The sequence below is a fragment of the Protopterus annectens genome, chromosome 5.part0 (genome assembly GCF_019279795.1).
Source record: "Protopterus annectens isolate FY-2018-M chromosome 5.part0, PAN1.0, whole genome shotgun sequence".
Classification (NCBI taxonomy): domain Eukaryota; kingdom Metazoa; phylum Chordata; order Ceratodontiformes; family Protopteridae; genus Protopterus; species Protopterus annectens.
This window is the reverse complement of record NC_056735.1, coordinates 314,599,340-314,619,506: the sequence shown is the minus strand read 5'-3', so window position 1 is coordinate 314,619,506 and position 20,167 is coordinate 314,599,340. Positions and strand designations below refer to the sequence as shown.

At 38.5% G+C, this 20,167-nt stretch overlaps 1 protein-coding gene across 3 annotated transcripts in view; it reads right to left on the bottom strand.

Moving 5' to 3' along the window:
- Positions 1 to 3,728: 3,728 nt before the first annotated feature.
- Positions 3,729 to 20,167, bottom strand: part of LOC122802607 (transmembrane protein 272-like) — a 322,220-nt gene continuing 305,781 nt past the window's right edge. For all 3 annotated transcript variants that reach the window (XM_044072294.1, XM_044072296.1, XM_044072295.1), the window contains exon 5: positions 3,729 to 5,406. In XM_044072294.1, the coding sequence (XP_043928229.1) occupies positions 5,198 to 5,406 (209 nt within the window). In that variant the 3' untranslated portion in view covers positions 3,729 to 5,197. The remainder of the gene's footprint in view (positions 5,407 to 20,167) is intronic.

The following is a 20,167-nucleotide window of genomic DNA, read 5'->3' as shown; positions in this document are numbered from 1 at the left end:
TCTGGTGAATTCTGGCCCCTGACAGTCAACTAACTGTAACCTTCTCCTTATCCAGCCTGGGAAGAGAGACATCAGTGTGTCTCATAATGGCATCTTATATGACCAGAATATTGGGTTTTGGAGTGTTTTCCCTTATGGGCTTGGTAGTTGAGGTACAATGAGATGTGGCTTTTGTGTTGTGATGGGAATTGTCTTGTTTGAGTGCATGCAGAGTTTCTAAGGACTGCGCCTGTGAGGCCTTTCAGGTTTGGGTAAGTTATATATGAGCACCTCCGCATCTATGAGGCTATGTTTCTGGACCATTGTGGGTGCAGTGAGTGATGTGTACGAGTCATTTGCGACCTGTTTGTTGCTTTTTGTGTCTGTATGTGAGAGTCTAGCCTCCAGTGTTAATGTGCAACTACACGTCTCACATATTGTATTTGTCAGTTTGAGGACTAGGTGGTTGTCAGTGTACATAAGGCAATTGTTACATTGCCTCAGGATACCCATGTCCACCAAGCTGGTTGGAGAGAAAGCAGGAAAGTGCCCATCCATGGTTGCAGGTCCTAAAGTATACTTGAAAGTATAGGAGTGGAGGGTGCTTGTAACCGGATGACAGAAGGATGCTTACCTGGTATAATCTGTAGCTAACCTAACTAGTGATTCTGCCCATCGCCAAAAGAGATGCTCTGCGAGCAGCAATATTCCTGGGTATTATAATAAGGTAACTAGCACAGTACACTTTCACAGTAAAATGAAAACAAGCAATGTTTCCTGACATTTGTATTTGTCTGTACAGGGCACTGGCGCAGCTCCATGCAAAAGTGCTGAATATATACCAGCACTGGAAATACAGAAAACTGACTGCTGAAATGTCTGGCCAATAAAGCAACTGTACTTGGAGCCCTTTTGTATGCTTCCCAACTCAGACAGACCAGGTAAATATCTACTGCCACTATATGAATAATCCAAGTCCTAATGTAAAAGCATAGTAAAAGAGTGCCTGGAGTGAAATGCTATCAAAACAAACTTAAAGATACAGATACTGCAGTGTACTTTAAACAGCTTATAAAAGGATGATTAAGCAATAAAAGTACTTCGCTTTGTAAAAATGAGCCAAGAGCCACTCAATTGTGCAGAATTTATAAAGGCACTAAAAACCAGGTAAGCTGATTAACAAGCCCTACAGCCAATAAAATAACCAGACAGGAATCTCTAGTGTGTTTCCCTAACCTGTATACACTAGGCTACCCCCCAATGCCACTAGATGGAGCATCCACTGCCTTCTTGATGTAAAAACACAGAAAAGTGCTTGATAGAGTGTAAAAATACACTACTTTATTCATAAGCTAGCTGAGGGGTTGATGAATGAAGAGAATGAGAGGGAGTGAAGGTTGGATGATGTGGGGATAGTGAATCATGAAGTGCAGTAGATTAGCAAGGAGGAAGTAAGGATAGCTATGAAGAGGATGAAGAATGGAAAGGCTGTTGATCCAGATGACATACCTGTGGAAGAATGGAGGTGTTTAGGTGAAATGGCAGTGGAGTTTCTAACCAGATTGTTTAATGAAATCTTGGAAAGTGAGAGGATGCCTAAGGAATGGAGAAAAGATGTTTTGCTAACGATTTTTAAGAATAAGGGTGATATGCAGAGCTGTAGTAACTACAGAGGGATTAAATTGATCAGTCGCAGCATGAAGTTATGGGAAAGAGTAGTGGAAGCTAGGTTAAAAAGGGACGTGATGATTAGTGATCAGCAGTATGGTTTCATGCCAGGAAAGAGCACTACAGATGTGATGTTTGCTCTGAGAGTGTTGATGAAGAAGTACAGAGAAGGTCAGAAGGAGTTGCATTGTGTTTTTGTAGACACAGAGAAAGCATATAACAGGGTGCCTAGAGAGGAGTTGTGGTATTGTATGAGGAAGTCAAGAGTGTCAGAGAAGTATGTAACAGTGGTACAGGATATGTACGAGGGTAGTGTGACAGCGGTGAGGTCTGTGGTGTGAGTGATGGATGCATTTAAGGTGGAGGTGGGATTACATCAAGGATCAGCTCTGAGCCCTTTCTTATTTGCAATGGTGATGGACAGGTTGACAGACAAGATCAGACAGGAGTCCCCGTGGACTATGATGTTTGCAGATGACATTGTGATCTGTAGTGAGAGTAGAGAACAGGTAGAGGTGACCCTGGAGAGATGGAGATATGCTCTAGAGAGAAGAGGAATGAAGGTCAGCAGGACCAAGACAGAATATATGTGTGTGAATTAGAGGGAGGATAGAGGAATGGTGAGGATGCGAGGAGAAGAGGTGGTGAAGGTGGATGAGTTTAAATACTTGGGATCAGTAGTTCAGAGTAATGGTGAGTGTGGAAGAGAGGTGAAGAAGAGAGTGCAGGCAGGATGGAGTGGGTGGAGAAGAGTGTCAGGAGTGTTTTGTGACAGATGAATACCAGTAAGAGTGAAAGGAAAGGTCTACAAGAGGGTAGTGAGACCAGCTATGTTATATGGTTTGGAGACAGTGGCATTGACAAAAAGGCAGAAGTTAGAGCTGGATGTGGCAGAGTTAAAGATGTTAAGATTTGCACTGGGTGTGACGGGGTGGACAGGATTAGGAATAAGAATATTAGAAGGTCAGCCCAGGTTGGAAGGTTTGGAGACGAAGCCAGAGAGGCAAGATTGCTTTGGTTTAGACATGTGCTGAGGGGGGATGCTGAGTATATTGGGAAAATGATGCTAAGGATGAAGCTACCAGGTAACAGGAAAAGAGGAAGACCTAAGATAAGGTTTATGGATGTGGTGAGAGAGGACATGCTGGTGGTTGGTGTGACAGAGCAAGATGCAGAGGACAGGAAGAAATGGAAACAGATGATCCACTGTGGCAACCCAAATGGGAACAGCTGAAAGAAGATGATTATGATGATTCATATGCTAGCTGGGTAATGAATGCAGAGCAAGTAAATCACTAGAACAGATAATGAGAGGTAAAATGCACTGTTTTTAAAAAGAAAAAAGCATAAGGAAAGGCAAATCATTTAAAATATAAACAGCAGTGTATAAATGGAGGAGCTACTAAAGCTAAATTTGCAGTAAGGGTGGGCAGCTTGAAATCAGTAAGTTTAAAAAGCAGATCAAGGAATGGGAGGGTGGGGAGGAAAATAACTATCAGGGAGTAACCAACAGTGCTTGTAGTTTTTGCACATCTTGAGTCTTGTCAGAAAAAATAAAGACACAGAATTTCTCTGTGTATTTAAGTATCACTCAAAAGACAAATTAGCCAATGGAAAATAAAAACGTGAAATGTGCAGCCTAGATAATTTAAGTGTCTATCTGCCACACTGAAAAAAAAAAAAAAAAAAAACACCAGTTAGACCATAAAGTTAAAAGACATAGCCCTCTGTATTTCTTTATTACTAGTGAATAAATAAAGTTTGAATTGGTGCCTCCCTGCAAAATATAATTAAGAATGTAATCAGTGTCCAGACATGAAGATGTAAATAGCATTGCTCTAGTAACTGTCAGTATACTGACAGCATTAAATTGGAGAAGGGTGATTGGAGTTAGTGGAGATAATGTGTATGGGTGAGTGAGTGTTTTTTTTCTTTTCTTTTTACATTGGTGGTAAGTCTTAAGTGGGATGCTGCGGGCAGGCACTATACAGTGAATATAAAAAGTGTACACACCACTGTTAAAATGTCTGTTTTTTATGATATAAAAAAGGAGACCACAATAAATAATTTCAAAACTTTTCCCGCTTTTAATGTCACCTATAACCTGTACAATTTAATTGAAAAACAAACAAATCTGTTTCTGTACATGTTAGATCATATAAAATGGAAATAGACAGGCTTCATTAGATCATGAGTATTGCATTTTCTTCTCCATGGGGATGGTGGATCATGGCAACAGGATGTGTACAATCCAATATACTTCAAGCAATACACTGGGAACTAACATCAAGATGGTTTTACGAGAATTGGAAAAGGGTTATAAGGCCATTATGGACATATGTGTTATTTAAATACTGTGTGAATTTGAGCGAGTGGTGGATGGAGACAACACAAACCACAACGGTGATAGTTTGTAATGTCACCACCTTACTGGATGCACTTCATGTTGATGGGCTCAAGATGGGTTATAAAATGCAGGTGTCTGCTTTGCATATTATAGTAATCTATTTGCATGTTGACACTAGAGCTTTTGATGCCCCTTCACATGTTTGCTGGATTATATCTTAAGCATGCTACATTATTTCTAGATAGTTTGTATGGCACATCTTCAGAGGTTATTCTGTGATGTAAGTTATAGAATGTTCTAGATCTGCTTTATACAAAGCAACTCAGTACCATCCTGATGCCTCTTTCAAACATGGGTGCAATACAGTTGACTTGCATATGAATACTGGCCCAGATCAGTTATAATGGGCATGACAGTTAAAACAAATTCATCCAGTTGTATATGGTCAGTTATGTAAATAAACTCAACCTTCTGAAATGAGAAACATGCATTTATTTCATTTGTTTCAAAGAAAATTTTATTTCACTTAAGTTCCGTACGACAGTCCAGAATGAGAACAGTCCTAGACAATGCTAAGTATATATGCTTTTAGTTAGCTAAACATAGTGTCACCACTGCTCTCTAAAACCAAGTCACAAACATGCCATTTTGTACCCACATGACTACTACTCATTGCTTAAGATACAAAGTACTTTTAGAGAATATTATAGTTTCTTAAAAACTTTCAGACAGAAATCATTTTTATACTGTATTTCACTCCGGCTGTATCTAATTGGGGGACATTATGTATTATAAATGAGCATGGTTGTCAAGAGACTCAGTTTATTCAATTATATCAAATAAATAATGTAGCATTTGAAATAATTGAATAATGTAGCACTTCAAGCCATTGCTGTCTTTGTTAATTAAAATGAATTCTAACAAAGCCTCATTGTTTTAAGAAGAGTCTAATTTAATGACATGGTGAAAAAATGCAGTTTTTAGTCATGTAATAGTTCTTTGTAAAGAACAATAGATTAAAATGTAATAAGAAAGATTAAAACACACTGTAAGCCATGAGAACTCGTTCAACTAGAGCAACAAGTGAGTTTATAAATTATCAGCGATTTGATAATCTGTGATACATGTTGCCTTCTTTAGGAGTTCAGATGCAAAGAAAATGCAGTGATGTGCAACAACTTCCAACACACAGTGGCACAACATTTAAGATTCTGACTGATCATCAGCTGCATTACGTGCAAGACTGGCTGCACAAAGTGCGCAGCAGGAGCCTATGATGCACATCAGACCAACAAAAATGTATGCAATCACTGTGATTGAAAATGCATACAAGTACACAACTTTGTGACAGTAATCTCCTGATTTGGGGTCATTGTAATTGGGCTGGAATGTTGAAAAGATCCATACGCTACCTGTAAACAAGAACAAAACAGCTATTAAAAATCTTCCAAACATTTCTTTAAGTTTGTCAAATGGGCTTTCACACATAGCCTTTAATCTTTAGTCCCCCAAATGTACAAGTTTGTTTTTCGAAAATCTGGAACAAATAAGCAAAATCTGCAGCATTTTTGCAACTTTACCTAGGAGGCTTACTGCTTAGTTAAAATGTATTTAATATGAAATTTTGGTGATGGGACAATGCAAGTCACTTTTTTCCCCTTCACACCTGACTACCAGCTGCTCCAAGCACTTCTTATTCTCCAGGTCTTTTGTACTTGACTACCATCCTTAGATGACCTCTGACCATGTTGGGGGCTGGTGAGAAAACTGATGCATCCCGGGATAGCATTAGACTTCTGCCTAAGGAGCCTTTTTTTTTTCTTCAGACCTAACCCATCCTCTTGCACATACATATGTATCATCCAAGAAGCTGTCATGTAATGGATGTTGTGACATATTGTTTATATCTTTGTGACTCACCCATACCCTGCCATCCTAGGTAGACATCTCACACCATGTATCCCCAGCCTCTACTGGGGATCAATCATAGTGGGCATCCAAGCATGTGCCCCTCCCTTGTCCCTAACCAGGGATGGGTGAGCTGACATAACCACTTAATTCCTCAACCTTCTCTGCTTGTCCAGTGCCCAAGATGCTAGTTGAACTCAGGTTGTCTGCATTGCTGTCACGGCTTTATCCCTCTGCACCACAGAGCTGGAACAATACAAGTCATAATTAATTACCACATAGCTTTGTGTAAAATGTTAATGCTGAGTGTGTGAAAGAGTCTTTCAATGTAGAAAAATACATTTTTACGAAGCAATGTGAGGAACTTTTCCTAAAAATAAAGTACATTTTGAGAGAGACATGCTTCCAGTTACACAATTTTGCTTTCTATCAGTTTATTGTTGTTTAATACAGAATACTTAGTCGTGCTTTATTTATGAAATGTACATGCTAATACATTCAAGCACATAAAGCCATTGCAGATCTGAATCTTACTATTTCTGGATGTGTTCACAAAAATAAGGTGACTGTCAGTGTCATAATGCTAAGTGTGAATCATAAACAGTGATCTACAGTGTATTGGAAATGGAGTTCCTTTAAATAATTAGAGACAACAACATACTTTGCTAAACCAGATGGTGGCTTAATGCATCCATTGCAGTTCAGTAAGCTACTGTTTTCAATAATGTGATGTGGGACTGATGTCAGGATAAGGGCTTGGCTGCTCATAGTATTAAAATGGATCCAGTGACTTACTGTAGGGTAAAGGTGTTTGCTGCTCATTTCAGGTGCAAATTTACAATGGCATGCTAGGATTCTTGGTATATAGCAGCATGTTATATCTATTTATTTTATTTTATTTTACATTTGTTGACCGGGCTAGTCTAGCTGGATATATGTCCATTAGGCCTGGGGAGATAAGCTCCAACATTAAAAAAAAATGAAAATAAAATACAATTACAAAAAGAAATACATATGTAATATTCATATAAAAACATTAAGAGTGGAGACATAGTTATGGTTTCTGCCATATCTCGTAGCTTGTTTACTGAAACGCACACACAGGCACTAAATGGTGTTCAACATCTACAGTATATGTTAAGTAATAGGTTGTTTATGTTAAATGCAACTATACTTTCTGAATCACAAACAGGCATATGCATATTTATTTGCACTTAGCTATGTTTGTCTTATCAGCATTACTCATTGTATTATGACTTGAGACTGCAATTGTAATTAAAGAAATAAAAGTGTACCCTGCTCTCATGCAAAATTATATCTTCCAGAACTAACTGCAGCCAAATGGATTTTTTTTTTTTCTCACAGCCTTGTACCATAGGTCAATGCAAGAGAAAATCCACCTCCCATTTACTGGCTAAGTATTTAGATAGTGTGTGAAATATATATTTATTTTATGCCAAACCACTACCTATATATACTTTTTATAGTTGTGATCTCTCCAAACCACTACCTATATATATACTTTTTAGAGTTGTCATCTCTCCAGTGGATAAAAATTAACACAATAATGATCACAAATTAGTATTGCTTGACCCACTTAGTCTGCCAATTCTCTGCCTTCAACATACGGTTAAATTGCATATCTATTAAATAAAGTATACTCAATATGTAGATCCTCTCCTACACAGAGATGCACAAACAGAAGACAAGCAGATACACACATGTGCACACATAAACAAGCATGCATATACATGCTCTCTCACACACACACACACACACACACACACACACACACACACACACACACACACACACACACACACACACAATCATTCAAGATAGTAATTCTGTCTTATGCATTTTAATGTATTTAATTTGTTGCTCCTGTAACTTTTTTAAGAAGGCTGTTCTATGAGGTTTAGGATTACCTGATTTGAAGGGATAGTTTAGAGATACATAGTTAAGGCTCTTATATCTATATATATATATATATATATATATATATATATATATATATATAAAACACAAGTAGAAGGATTCAAAATGGAAAGGGATGATGATGAAGAAATAAGGAAAGAATGGGATTTTGTATGCAGATCTTTAAGGAGAATAAAAGAAGTCATACAGAATATTACATTCAGAAAGTAGCAGAAATTATACTAAGAACTAAGCCAGGACAGTAATAGAGAAAGGAGATCCTGCCGATAGAAATGACTGCAATTAGGGGTACAGCGATTAGGCCAGAGTGGGCTAGATGTTTTGGGGGGGGGGGAGCTAGCAAAGGAACCAAGGTATTGCTAACAAACAATTATAGAGGGAAAGGTAATAGAATGGGAAGAGGCCAAGAAGACATTTGGATTGCAGGCAAGTGATTGTCTTCCCTATCAGGGATTGATATCAGAGTACAGACAAAGAGAAAGGGATTGGGGAATCCTAAATGAAATACCTGCACTGGATGATTTTTTTATTGAATCTAGAGCAGAAGCTGCTGTTAAAAAAGGATAAGTAGAACATATAAAATATTACATGAGAACTATAGCACTCAATCAGAAGAGACTGGAAAAGATTGATAAGAGAAATTAGATATGCAGTTCACAAAGAAACAATGGTAGGACATATGTATGGCTCCCATAGGATTTTTTGCCAGGATGTGTTTGCATAGATTCTTTTATACTCTAATAAGATTCCAAAGAATTTTTCCTCAGGTAGATGGCAAATTTTGGAGGTATGATGGGGAAAAAAGAGGTAACTGAGAATGTACGTTTTGGGAGTGTAATCAGTTGGCAGACTTTAAAAACTCCTTACACAGTACTCTGTCAGGAATACTGAGTGAGCAGATGAGTGTAACTAAGGAAATGATTTTTTGAGCTGGGATAAAGGACCTGAATTGCCTTATTAAGTTTAATTCTGGTGGCTGCCAAAAAGCAATTACTAGAAAATGGATATCAAAATCTAAAGAAACTCCACTTAAAGAAGTAAATATTGTAACAGAGTTAAAAGAACAGGAAGTGGGATCTTTAGAAAAGTGCAGGAGTAAATTACATAGACAAAGTGGAAATTGTGGGAACAATGCAAGCAGAAAAATGTTTTGGAGGAGGGATGAGCTATAACAGAAGGCAGGAGTTGAATAATTTTATGTATTGTTGCTTAGATTATATCATATATAACTATGTGATGTATATTGTCTATAAAAGTGAATTTGTTAATATGGTCTGATTACTTTCATATAAATGTAAGTTTGCCAATGTCACAAGTGGTAATCCAATAAAGATGTTTAAAAAAGAAGGCTGTTCTTTGTATCCATCCTTTTCGAAAGACAAATAATTGTACATGTTTTAATATAACCTTTCAACTCTGTCATCAAATGTGCCCACATGTTCATTTACTTCTCTTTTTTTCTGATAGTTCGTACCTCTTAGAATCTTCTAATTTATATGAGATAATTAGATGACAATGCTTTGACCCTGACTCTACCTTGTTTTTCAAGAATGTAAATAATTTATTTTTGTTACTTTATACATTGCTTTTGATGCAAGTTCAGCATATATATATATATATATATATATATATATATATATATATATATTTTTTTTTTTTAAGTTATTTATTTTAAATGTGTTAATCAGGGAGATCATCTCCTACCTAATCATCCTCCTTTATCTTTATGTAGTAAATAAGTTGATAGTTGAATTGAGATATAAATGGACAGACAGAAGGACAGATAGATATTTAGATAAATAGTTTGAGTCAAATATTTTGAATGTCTGGACCTTATGTTCATGCTCTGAAGAGGGGCCATTGAGAAAAAAAACAAGAATAAAAATCACCTAAATAGAAGTTTATGCACAGTTGCATAATATGATATGTTCTGTATATTCATGACCTGCATTATCCTGTGCTTCAAAATATTTGCCTGGCACATTAATTGAATCCCAATCAGATGTTAAGTAAAGTGAGGTAATGCCAAAAAGCTGAGGCAAAGGAAAATGTATGTCATATTTAGTATCCAATGGGTTAAATGTATTTTGATACTTACTTGACCTTTGTAAAGGCATTTAGCAAGCCATCCACTGCTAATAATATAAACAAATATTTTGATGTTCCAGGATGCTGTTGAGATAACATGATTTTAAAATCATTTACTTTTGTTAATCAATAACTGTTACTACTACAAGTAGAGTATTTAGCTTAGTTGCCCTTCAGATCAAAAATCTCAGGATGTATGTGATTATAACTGAGAATAACATTTCTATATCCAGTTGATGGGTGATTGACAGCTTAAGGCAACTGTTATTCAACATGCATTTTTGAACAAAAAGTATGAAATTCTAATGATTGACATTATTGACTGACTGTAATTCTTAGTGATTTACCAGAAAATCAAAACTTTTATAAGAGAGAGAGAGAGAGAGAGAGAGATGGAAAAAATATGAGACAAAGTCAGGTACATGTGGGAGGTATGCATGCCAAACACATCTAATAGATTTTTTGCATTAAACAATGGATTATAAACATGTTAATCTCCAAACATATAGCCTATTTATTCCAAAAAGTTATATTTTTGTACATTGGACCTTGTTGCCTGTAAAAAAAATAATATAATCAATACTAATATATGTAACTAACTCTATTTATCAGACTTTCAATTAATCAGCTATTTTAAAGCTATAAGTACAAAGAAATAATTTCTTTTTACTGGTTGTGTATACTATTACCATGACTGACAAAATGAAACCATAAATGTAAAACAAAACACATCTTGTTTTTAAATAAACCACATTGTTACTTTACTTCTTCCTTTTGCCTGTATTTTTAGGATCCCTTCTACTTCTGATGGTTAGGTAATCTGATTCAAGTGTTGAGCCTGTTTTTCTGGTACAGAGGTAATGTCATATCTTCTAGAAAGCTACTAAGATTGAAGGGCAGCAGAGGAATTTGCACCTTAGAGGTATACAATGCTAAATTAAAATCTTTAAAAAGTCTGAGCATCTCTTCTTACATAAAGCCACTAGAAACAGCAAAAGGTTGTCAGTAATACACAACACCATGCTATACCTATCACATACAATGTAAACCAAACATATACATTTATATATGCTGAAGCTGTTAAAAGTAACCTATTTAAACCACAAAGGCCTCCTAAATGTAACATAAGAAAAGAGTACCTACAGCCACCTCATAAACACTCAACTGACACAGCACCAGCCAAAAAACATGCATCCAAGACTCATATTGCCTCAACTCAAAAGCTCATAAGGCAAATCTCTGCACAATCCAACATCCTAGTCATAAATGACTCCATAGTGAGACACAGTCTGGTGCATCACTCTTCAGACTGAGTAAGAAGAGGGCCACAGTTATTTTCCTATTGGGTACCAGGATTCACTAGATCATGTGTGCACTCAAGTCCTTGCACCACAAGCACACATATGACACAGTTGTGGTACACATGGGAGTAAACAACTTGAGACATACATCCATGTACAATGTTTAGAAATACATAATAGTGCTCTTGGAATATGTGACTGAGGCAGGTATGAACCTTGCCTTGAGTGACATTTTACCACCACTGAGAATGATGCTGCAATATGAACAAAAGATTATTGACTTTAACAAATAGCTTTGCTTCTGGTATCATTCAAGGGGGTCAAGTATATATCAGCCTGGGAGGAGATGTAGACATCCCTAACTACTTTACCAGGGATGGCCTTCACCTGTCTCCACAAGGCTTTGGTATATTGGCTAAAAACTTGTCCACCACTATAGCATCTTATTTAGGCAATGTCTGTTTTCAAAAGCTGCCAACTTAACAATACAGAATCTGGATAACATAAAGGTATTGCTGCTCAATGTTAGGAACCTCAACAAAAACACTTCACTTCTCTCTGGCACTGTTTACCCTGGAATCCATTGATACATGCATCAGCAAAGAGACGTGATTCAGGACCATTGACAGCACCTCATCAGTGCACAGTTTCAGCACCTATTATATGTTCAATGCCACTGCACTAGACAAGAGGCACTAAATATGGTAATGTCTCTATATTTATAAACAAAATTTCAACTCCAGGCTTGTGAGACAAGATAATGACTTGGAATGCCTCCACAGTCAACTTATCATTAATAAAACCCTTTATCATGTCATAGTTAACTGCAGGCTCCCATCTATGCCTCACTTGGCCCATACCTCCTACCTGACAAGTACAGTAGTCCAAATGCCATTCTCCTATGGAGCTTCAGTTATCCCATCATCATCCAGGAGTCTTATACATTCCCTAACATGCATGCCCATAGATTTCTAGACTTCAAAAATACAAGCTGTCTGGACTAGATGGTCTGCACTGTAGCTAGAGGAGATAAAATCCTGGTCTTGGTCCTCACTAGTATAGAACAGCTCTGTTCCCAGTCAGTTGTAACTTCCTCGCTACTCAGATCAGGCCAGAAATCAGTAGCATTCACCATAGGACTGAAGCCAGAAGCATCTTCATATACCTCAGTATTCTGAGATTATGTGAAGGCTGATCTATTAAAACTGAGTCATGACCTGGCTAAATTCAAAATTCCCCTCCTATATGACATCACTGTGTATGGGGAATCTTTTGCTGTCAAATTCTATGTACATGTGAATAGCTGCAAAGATGCATATGTTCTCCCATACAAAGTAATACAGTGCCAAATTTAAAAATACACCCTAGTGATAGAACCCATATATAAACAGGTTCTATAGAAAAGAGAAAAAAAAACTAATTGCGCACAATTAGAAATGGATCTCTCAAGATGTCAAAAATGCTCTTGCTAAAGTTCACAAGGAACTCCGGCCCCTGCTCAAATCAACCTAAGCTAAATATTAGGTAAAAGACAACCATAAAGCATTCTTTAACTATTTTAGAAACCTCAGAAACATTACCCAGCACTGTAAAGAGCTAATAATAAATTGTATCACCGACTGAGACCCTGATGATATAGCCAATCAACTCACAGATACATTTGGTTCCAGCCATGGTTTACTATTAAAACTTGGAAACTGCATCAGTCGACTGGCATGTGGTCAACTTGCAGTTTTCAAGTTGGCAGAATGTCAAACCAAAATCGATCGACTACACTACAGCGAATGGGCAGTGTAGTTCAAGCATTTAGGTTTGACATTGTGCAGAGAGGTCGCGGTTCAGTGAGGAACAGGGAATTAGCCCATTTCCTCACTGTAGTGGGATCTCGGAGTTGGTATATTTAATGTGCAGGGGGTGTGGGGGTGCATGGAGGTGTAGCCCCCCTGCAAAACAGTACAATTAACATACCATTGACTGTAGAATGTAACAGTATGTTAATGTGCATAACATGGGTGAGTGGGTTTACCTTTGAATTGTTGAAAATCATGTTTGTGAACAGCCATTTGGGCAAACCAAAATGCCAGTTTCTGTTTGTCGAACATCACGGAAGTTCGAAACTCAGCAAATCATACAGCAGATTTGCTGAGTTTTGAACTCCAATGTCGAACACACATTGTAATGCAAGGGGGCAAGCCCCCCCTGCACCCCCTATGTGGGGGGGCTGCACCCCCCACAGCCTCCTACTTTAATATTCTAACTCTGAGGTCGCACTACAGTGGTGAAAGGGTCCATTTCTTGATCCCCACTATAGTGCACTCTGCACCCAAAATGCCAAATCTGCAATGAGCAAATGTCAATGTGCATTCGCTCACTGTACATTTGATGCATTTTTTTCGTCTATCCGAAAACTTGAAAATATACTTCCGCACAACTGTCTTTCGACAATTTGCGTTTCAACCTTTCAAAGGTAAACTGGGTGAGTGACGTCACCTACTGCTGTGTTGAGCTCATTGAACCAGGGATTTCGGTTATGTCATTTCCAATGTTCTACCTTTTAGACATTTCAGAATTCAAGATTTCACATTAATGTTGTGAGCATTCCACCAACCCATTTTCCAGATTATCATAGTAAGCCTCCAACTACACCCCCCTCTTTTCCCCTACATTACCAGATCACATACTTGCATCTCCCCCTACCCAAATCTCTCAGGAACAAGTCCTCTAAACACTTTCCAAGGCCAGATAACATACCAGGCTGTCTACTGGTTAGTCTGAAACAAGACCTGTCAACCCTCTCTAGAGTGGCTATTCAATATCAGCTTCCAAACAAGCTTTGAGCCAGATGAATGGTGGGCAGCAACAGTTATCCACCTGCAGAAAGGTAGTGTATCAATGGACCTGGGTAATTATAGGCCCATAAATCTGACCAGCCTCATTTGTAAGGCTATGGAGAGGATCATTATGGAAATAATGAATAAGAACAAAGGTAATCTACAAACCCTTGACCCAAGCAAGTTCAGTTTCACTAAGTGCAGATCCTGCTTCTATAACCTAGTTGATTTCTTTGAAAATGTTACTGAAGCAATAGATGAGAGAAATTGGTGCATACTGCATATCTAGACTTCACAAGGCATATAACTCCATTGTACACTCAGGCATTGTTAATAAGCTCTCCCAGCTAAATGGTAATCCCTGTGTAACTTCTTGGATAGCAAACTGGATCACAAGTAGAACCCAGGAGTTTAGGGTAAGTGGATCTACTTCATCCAAAGAACAGTCAGTAGTGATGTACCTAGTGTTCAGTTTTTTTTGACATTTACTTCCTCGAGGTAAAAGATAATAAGAGTTTATAGCTGGCCAAGTCTGTAGATGACTATAAACCTTCATACCACTGTAAACTCTAAGAGGACACCAAAATCCTCCAAGAGGACCTTTACAAAGCAAAAGGCTGGTGGTATAACCATGGACTAAAACTAATATCAAAAAATGTATAAAAGTCTCCTTCAGCAAGTATGATGTATGAACCAATGAAACATATGGGGACAAAACTCACTAAACAAAACTAGTAAAGAAATTAAAGTGAGTTGTAGTAGCCCAAAAGCCTATGAAAAGGACCACACCAGTGAAATTATCTCACAAATGGAATGTTTTTATTCATATTAGTTAAGAGCTTTCATCAGTAAGGTAATGGACTTCATCAGAACTAGCAGTGAATTATTAAAATATATATATACAACATTCAAAAGATCACATGACATAACCTATCCAATAAGAATATGACTTCAGTGAAGAAACTGAAAACACTTTATTCTGTGTTAGCATGTCTGGCAGGACATTTGTGCACATTCTTAGATTAACTTGTATTGTATGGCAGCATACCTAATTGTGAAAATGTAAATAAGTTTTAAAATGTTGAGTATTTTCCTGTTTAAATAGAATGTTTAAAGAATCTGTCACTGTTTTGTTACATTTCTAACTGTGCATGCTTGAGAGGGGCATTCTAAAGTACAAACTGTGGAGAACCAGCTGAACAGTTAGTGATGTCATTGGAATGTTTCTGGTTGCTAAGAGATTATTTAAACAGCTGACTGACAGAAAAATATTTTTTAAACAGCTGACTGTTATATTTTGAAATTAGACAGTTGAGAGCAGATTGTCAAGTACTGAGCAGTTTGCAGACACCAAGAAAAGAGAACTCACCAAGAAAACTGTAAGCTTGCCTTGGCCTTGCTATTATATCTTAGAGTAAATCAGGGACAATATTCTTTAGTTAGATCAGGAAAGCTTAGTTATTAGGATAGAGAATTATCTGGAATAATGGACTTCTATCCTGTAGTTTGATTTTACATCTCTGGTGACTGAATTCTAGTGTTTATTGAGAATTGTTGATTTACAATCTTGTAAACATTTTTTTTATTATTACATATGTTTCATTACTTTACATTGTGGGTGGAAATCAGTGTTTTCTTTAGAGATTAGAGAGCGTTCTATCTGTTTGATTCTTCCCAGGTCACCTCGAAGATCTGTCTGTTCTGATCATAGCTATCATTTATTTTGATAATTAATTTTCATAATTGGACAACCCTTTAGAAGGGCTTGAAGACTTTCTGATTGGTGGCAGCATTACTGAATTATTTTGGGAAAGAGACACAACTGGAAAGCTGTGTCAGGCTTTCCCAGAAGTGTTTGGATGTGTGAGATTTAACTTTAGTTTGAGTGTGAGTATATCAGAGGTGTTAAACTGGGACACTTTGCTCTGTAGTGAGTAATAAGAAAATACATTTGGGTGGACAGAGGTATATGATCCAGTCCCAGAAAATAGAGCATGTTCCTGTTGGACTCTTAGGGTAAAATTGTGAAATATTACTTCTGTTTGAGTGACAGTCTCATATTAGATTCAGTAGTGAGGACTGAAGCTCCATAATTACTGACCCAGGATAGTAGGGATGTCATTTAATTGTTGGCAGTCCAGTGATGTATTGGCCGGACATCACATTAATTGGCACCAGCGGTGTGGGATTTATAATTGGCTTCCAGTAGCCTGTGGGTAGTTGCCATTAAGGCATGCACTCTTGACAGACACAAGGTAAACATTCAGAATTTCAATCCACTACAATTTTATTTATTTATTTTTTTTAGTTAGATAGTCAGGGTTATCAGGCAAGGATGTCAGCAGAACATTTTGGCAAGCTGACAAAGATCCAGTTGGCTAAAGAGTGTAAATTCAGAGGATTGGTGCATGCTAACCTGACCAAGGAAGCAATGATTTTAGCCTTGCTTGCACCCACAGCTCAGATCAGCCATTTGGAAGATATCCAGTTGGGTGATGGTGATGTGCAGCCTGCTGAGATGGACAGTCCACATTTTCTTCTGAGGACCTAAGAATCCATCTGGAGTTGGAGAAACTGCACCTGGAAGCCAAATGACTGGAGGCAGAAGAAAGGGAAAGACAGCATCTATATGGACTGGAGACTAAATGGCAGGAGACCGAAGAAAGGCTGAGGCATTTAGAAGCCAAGGACAATGAAATGCAGCTTTATGCCCTTTGAGAGCATCATGGAGGTAAGGGGAAGGGAATAACTGGACCCCAGAAGCTGAAAAGGTCAGTAAACCTTTTCCTCAGTACAGAGATGGGGATGAATTTAATAGTTTTATTCATAGTTTTGAAAGGGTATGTAGACAACATGATGCTGACCGTGAGCTCTGGGTTTGGCTCCTGACTCTCTTACTCCATGGTAAAGCTGTTCAGGCTGTAGCAAAATTAAGCGATATAGATTGTTTGAATTATGAAAAAGTGAAATGTTGCTTACTTGACTGTTCAAACTTACAATTGAAGCTTATAGGAAAAAGTTTTGTGAACACAGACGCAAGGCAGATGAAACTGTACATGATTATGTTGCTGACCTAAGTACTTAATTTCACAGATGAGTGAGTGGGTGTCAGATCACTACTTTTGAGGGACTGGCAGACCTTTTAGTGAGGGAACAAGCCCTCAGTATTTTGCCTGATGACATGAGAGTCTGGTTAGCAGACCGCAAGTGCAACTCTACAGAGGAGTTGGGGAGAAAAGGGGATCTCTACTTGGCAAGCAGAGCACCACTGCATAGGAGAGGGATACCCAGTGTTGTACATGGACACAAAGGAACCCATCAGGGGCATTCTAAACCACTCCAACAGAGTACACCAGTAATGGGGGAGACTACTAATCCAAGTGCATGGTTAGAGATTAGATGTTTCAGATGTAACCAGAGGGGACACATAGCAGTCAAATGTCCATTGAGGCAGGGTGAGAAACAGAAGGTGAGGGAGCCAGTAAGAGGTGATGACAAACTGCCAGTGGTAAGTTGTTTAGAAATTTGTTGGGAGGGTGGCCTAATGGTTAAGGTGTTTGCCTTACAAACACGAGGTGCAGGGTTTGAGTCTCACAAGAGATAATTGGCTAGGCTTAAAAATGGCTCGCAAGGGTAGTTAGCTTAGTACTAATCTATGAACCTATGAACCTAATAACTGGGGTGTCACATTATCACCAAAATGTATATCCAATTTTAGTAGATGGTTAACAGGTAACTGCTAAGAGGGACATGGCTTCTGATATAACCATTATGAGGCCTGCAGTGGTTAGAGAAGAGCAGTACTTGCTTGCGCAGTCCACTCCAGTCAGAGCATTGGGAGGACCCCTTTCTGAATACCTTTGGCTAGGGTTCATCTTGACTGGGAGGGTGGAAGAGGAAGCAAGCAAGTAGGTGTGTTCATGGATATTCCTGCAGATGTCCTAATAGGGAATGACTATGATGATACAGTACTTTGTGCATATGCAGTGACATGCATTCAGATTTGGAGAAAGGCATGTAGGTCCAGTAGTCTGGGAGAGACCCAGAAAGATCTCATATCTGAAGCTGGGGATGGCATGGTGGCTGTTTCAGAGAAGGTGCTATCTGGTAGCAGCAAGTCTGAATATGAGACACAGATGCTGGTGTGTACTGATGTTCCCTTGGACACGGTGACTGTGAGGATGGAGGTGAGTGGTGGTACCCAGAGTGACAGCAAGGCAGAGCTGTTGGAACTGAGTAGGCTTCCTGTGGAAGTGGAGCTGGGGAAGGTCAGGAAGGAAGAGTTGAGACAGGCTCAACTTACAGATCCTACATTACAAAGCTTGAGGGAGATGGTTAAGGAGGCACCTAAGGATGAAGGAAAAGGGGAGTCTGTATACTGGAACAAATGTTTATTGTATAGAGAATCGACTCCTGCAGGTGGGCTAGAAGGTGAAGTGATGGCAGTTGGTAGTGCCTAAAGCTTACCATCTGCCACTCTTAGCCATAGTGCATGACATTCCTTTCTCAGGTCATTTGGGCATAAGACGCACTGAGACATATTATACAAAATTTCTATTAGCCTGGGATTGTGAGGGATGTGGTAGGATATTGTAGGACTTGTGAACAGTGCCAAAAGTTGGTAAAGCAGGGGACAAGTCTAAGGTTCCATTAATGCCTTTGTCTGTTATCAAAGAGCCATTTCAGAGAGTGGCCTTGGATATTGTTGGACCCCTGAGTACTCCAAGTTCTACAGGAAAGAAATACATCTTGGTGGTAGTAGACTATACTACCAGATATCCTGAAGCAGTGGCTGTGTCATCTATTGAAGCAGAGAAGGTGTCAAATGATTTGATAGAAATCTTCAGCAGAGTAGGTTTTCCACAGGAACTACTGAATGACCAAAGTGTCAGCTTCATGTCAGACCTACTGACCTGTCCGTGGAAGCATTCTAAGGTGAAACATCTAAAGCCTCCCCCTACCATCCCAAGACTAATAGTCTTGTGGAGAGGTTAAACTCTAAATTGAAGACTATGCTACAGGTGTTTGCAGACCAACATGTGAAGAATGTTTTGTATAGATTAAGTAGGGCAGGATTAGCCATTAAACCCAGTAAATGTCAAATGGGTATGGCAGAGGTCACTTACTAGGACACAGAGTAGGAAGTGATAAAATTAGGTTAGAACCTGACAAGGTGGAAGCTATCCCAGTGTGGCCACTTCCTGTTACCAAGAAACAAGTGAGAGCATTTCTAGGGACAGTGGGGTACTATAGGAAGTTTGTGCCCAATTACAGTATCATAGCTGCACCACTTACTGACCTAACTAGGAAGACTAAACCAGACAAGGTAGCTTGGACCACAGATTGTGAACAGGCATTCAGAAAACTAAAAGCGATTTTGAGAGGGACCTCTGTGTTAGCCAGCCCAGATTACAATAAAGAATTTATTGTATAGGTAGATGCTTTGAATTATGGGCAGGAGGGCCTGTGCTCATCCAAGTTTCCGAAGAAGGAAAAGAGTACCCAGTAGTTTATCTGAGCCATAGACTCCAACCTAGAGAAGAGTGTTATGCAGCTATGGAGAAAGAGTGTTTGGCCACAGTGTGGACATTGCAAAAGTGGCAGCCCTATCTTTATGGGAGAAAATTCGCTGTACTCACAGATCATAATCCTCTAACATGGCTTAATAGGGTCATTAAGCAGAATGCCAAGTTACTGAGGTGGAGTCTAGGATTGCAAGCATATGATATGACCATACAACATTGTAGTGGGGTTAATAATGCCAGTGCAGTTGGATTGTTCAGTAGAGGAGTGGGGTAATATTCCCAGGTAGACCTACTTTTCTCAAGCATTGGTTTTCAAGGGTCACTTGAAAACTGTTCTTGAGTCTGGGGGGGGGGGGGTGAAAAAACTGAAAACACTGTCATCTGTGTTAGCATGTCTGATAGGAGATTTGTGCAAATTCTTAGATTAACTTGTATTGTATGCCAGCAAGCCTAAGTGTAAAAATGTAAATAAGTTTTAAAATGTTGAGTATTTTCCTGTTTAAATTGAATGTTTAAATAATCTGTCACTGCTTTGTTACATTTCTAACTGCACGTTTGAGAGGGACATTCTAAAGTACAAAC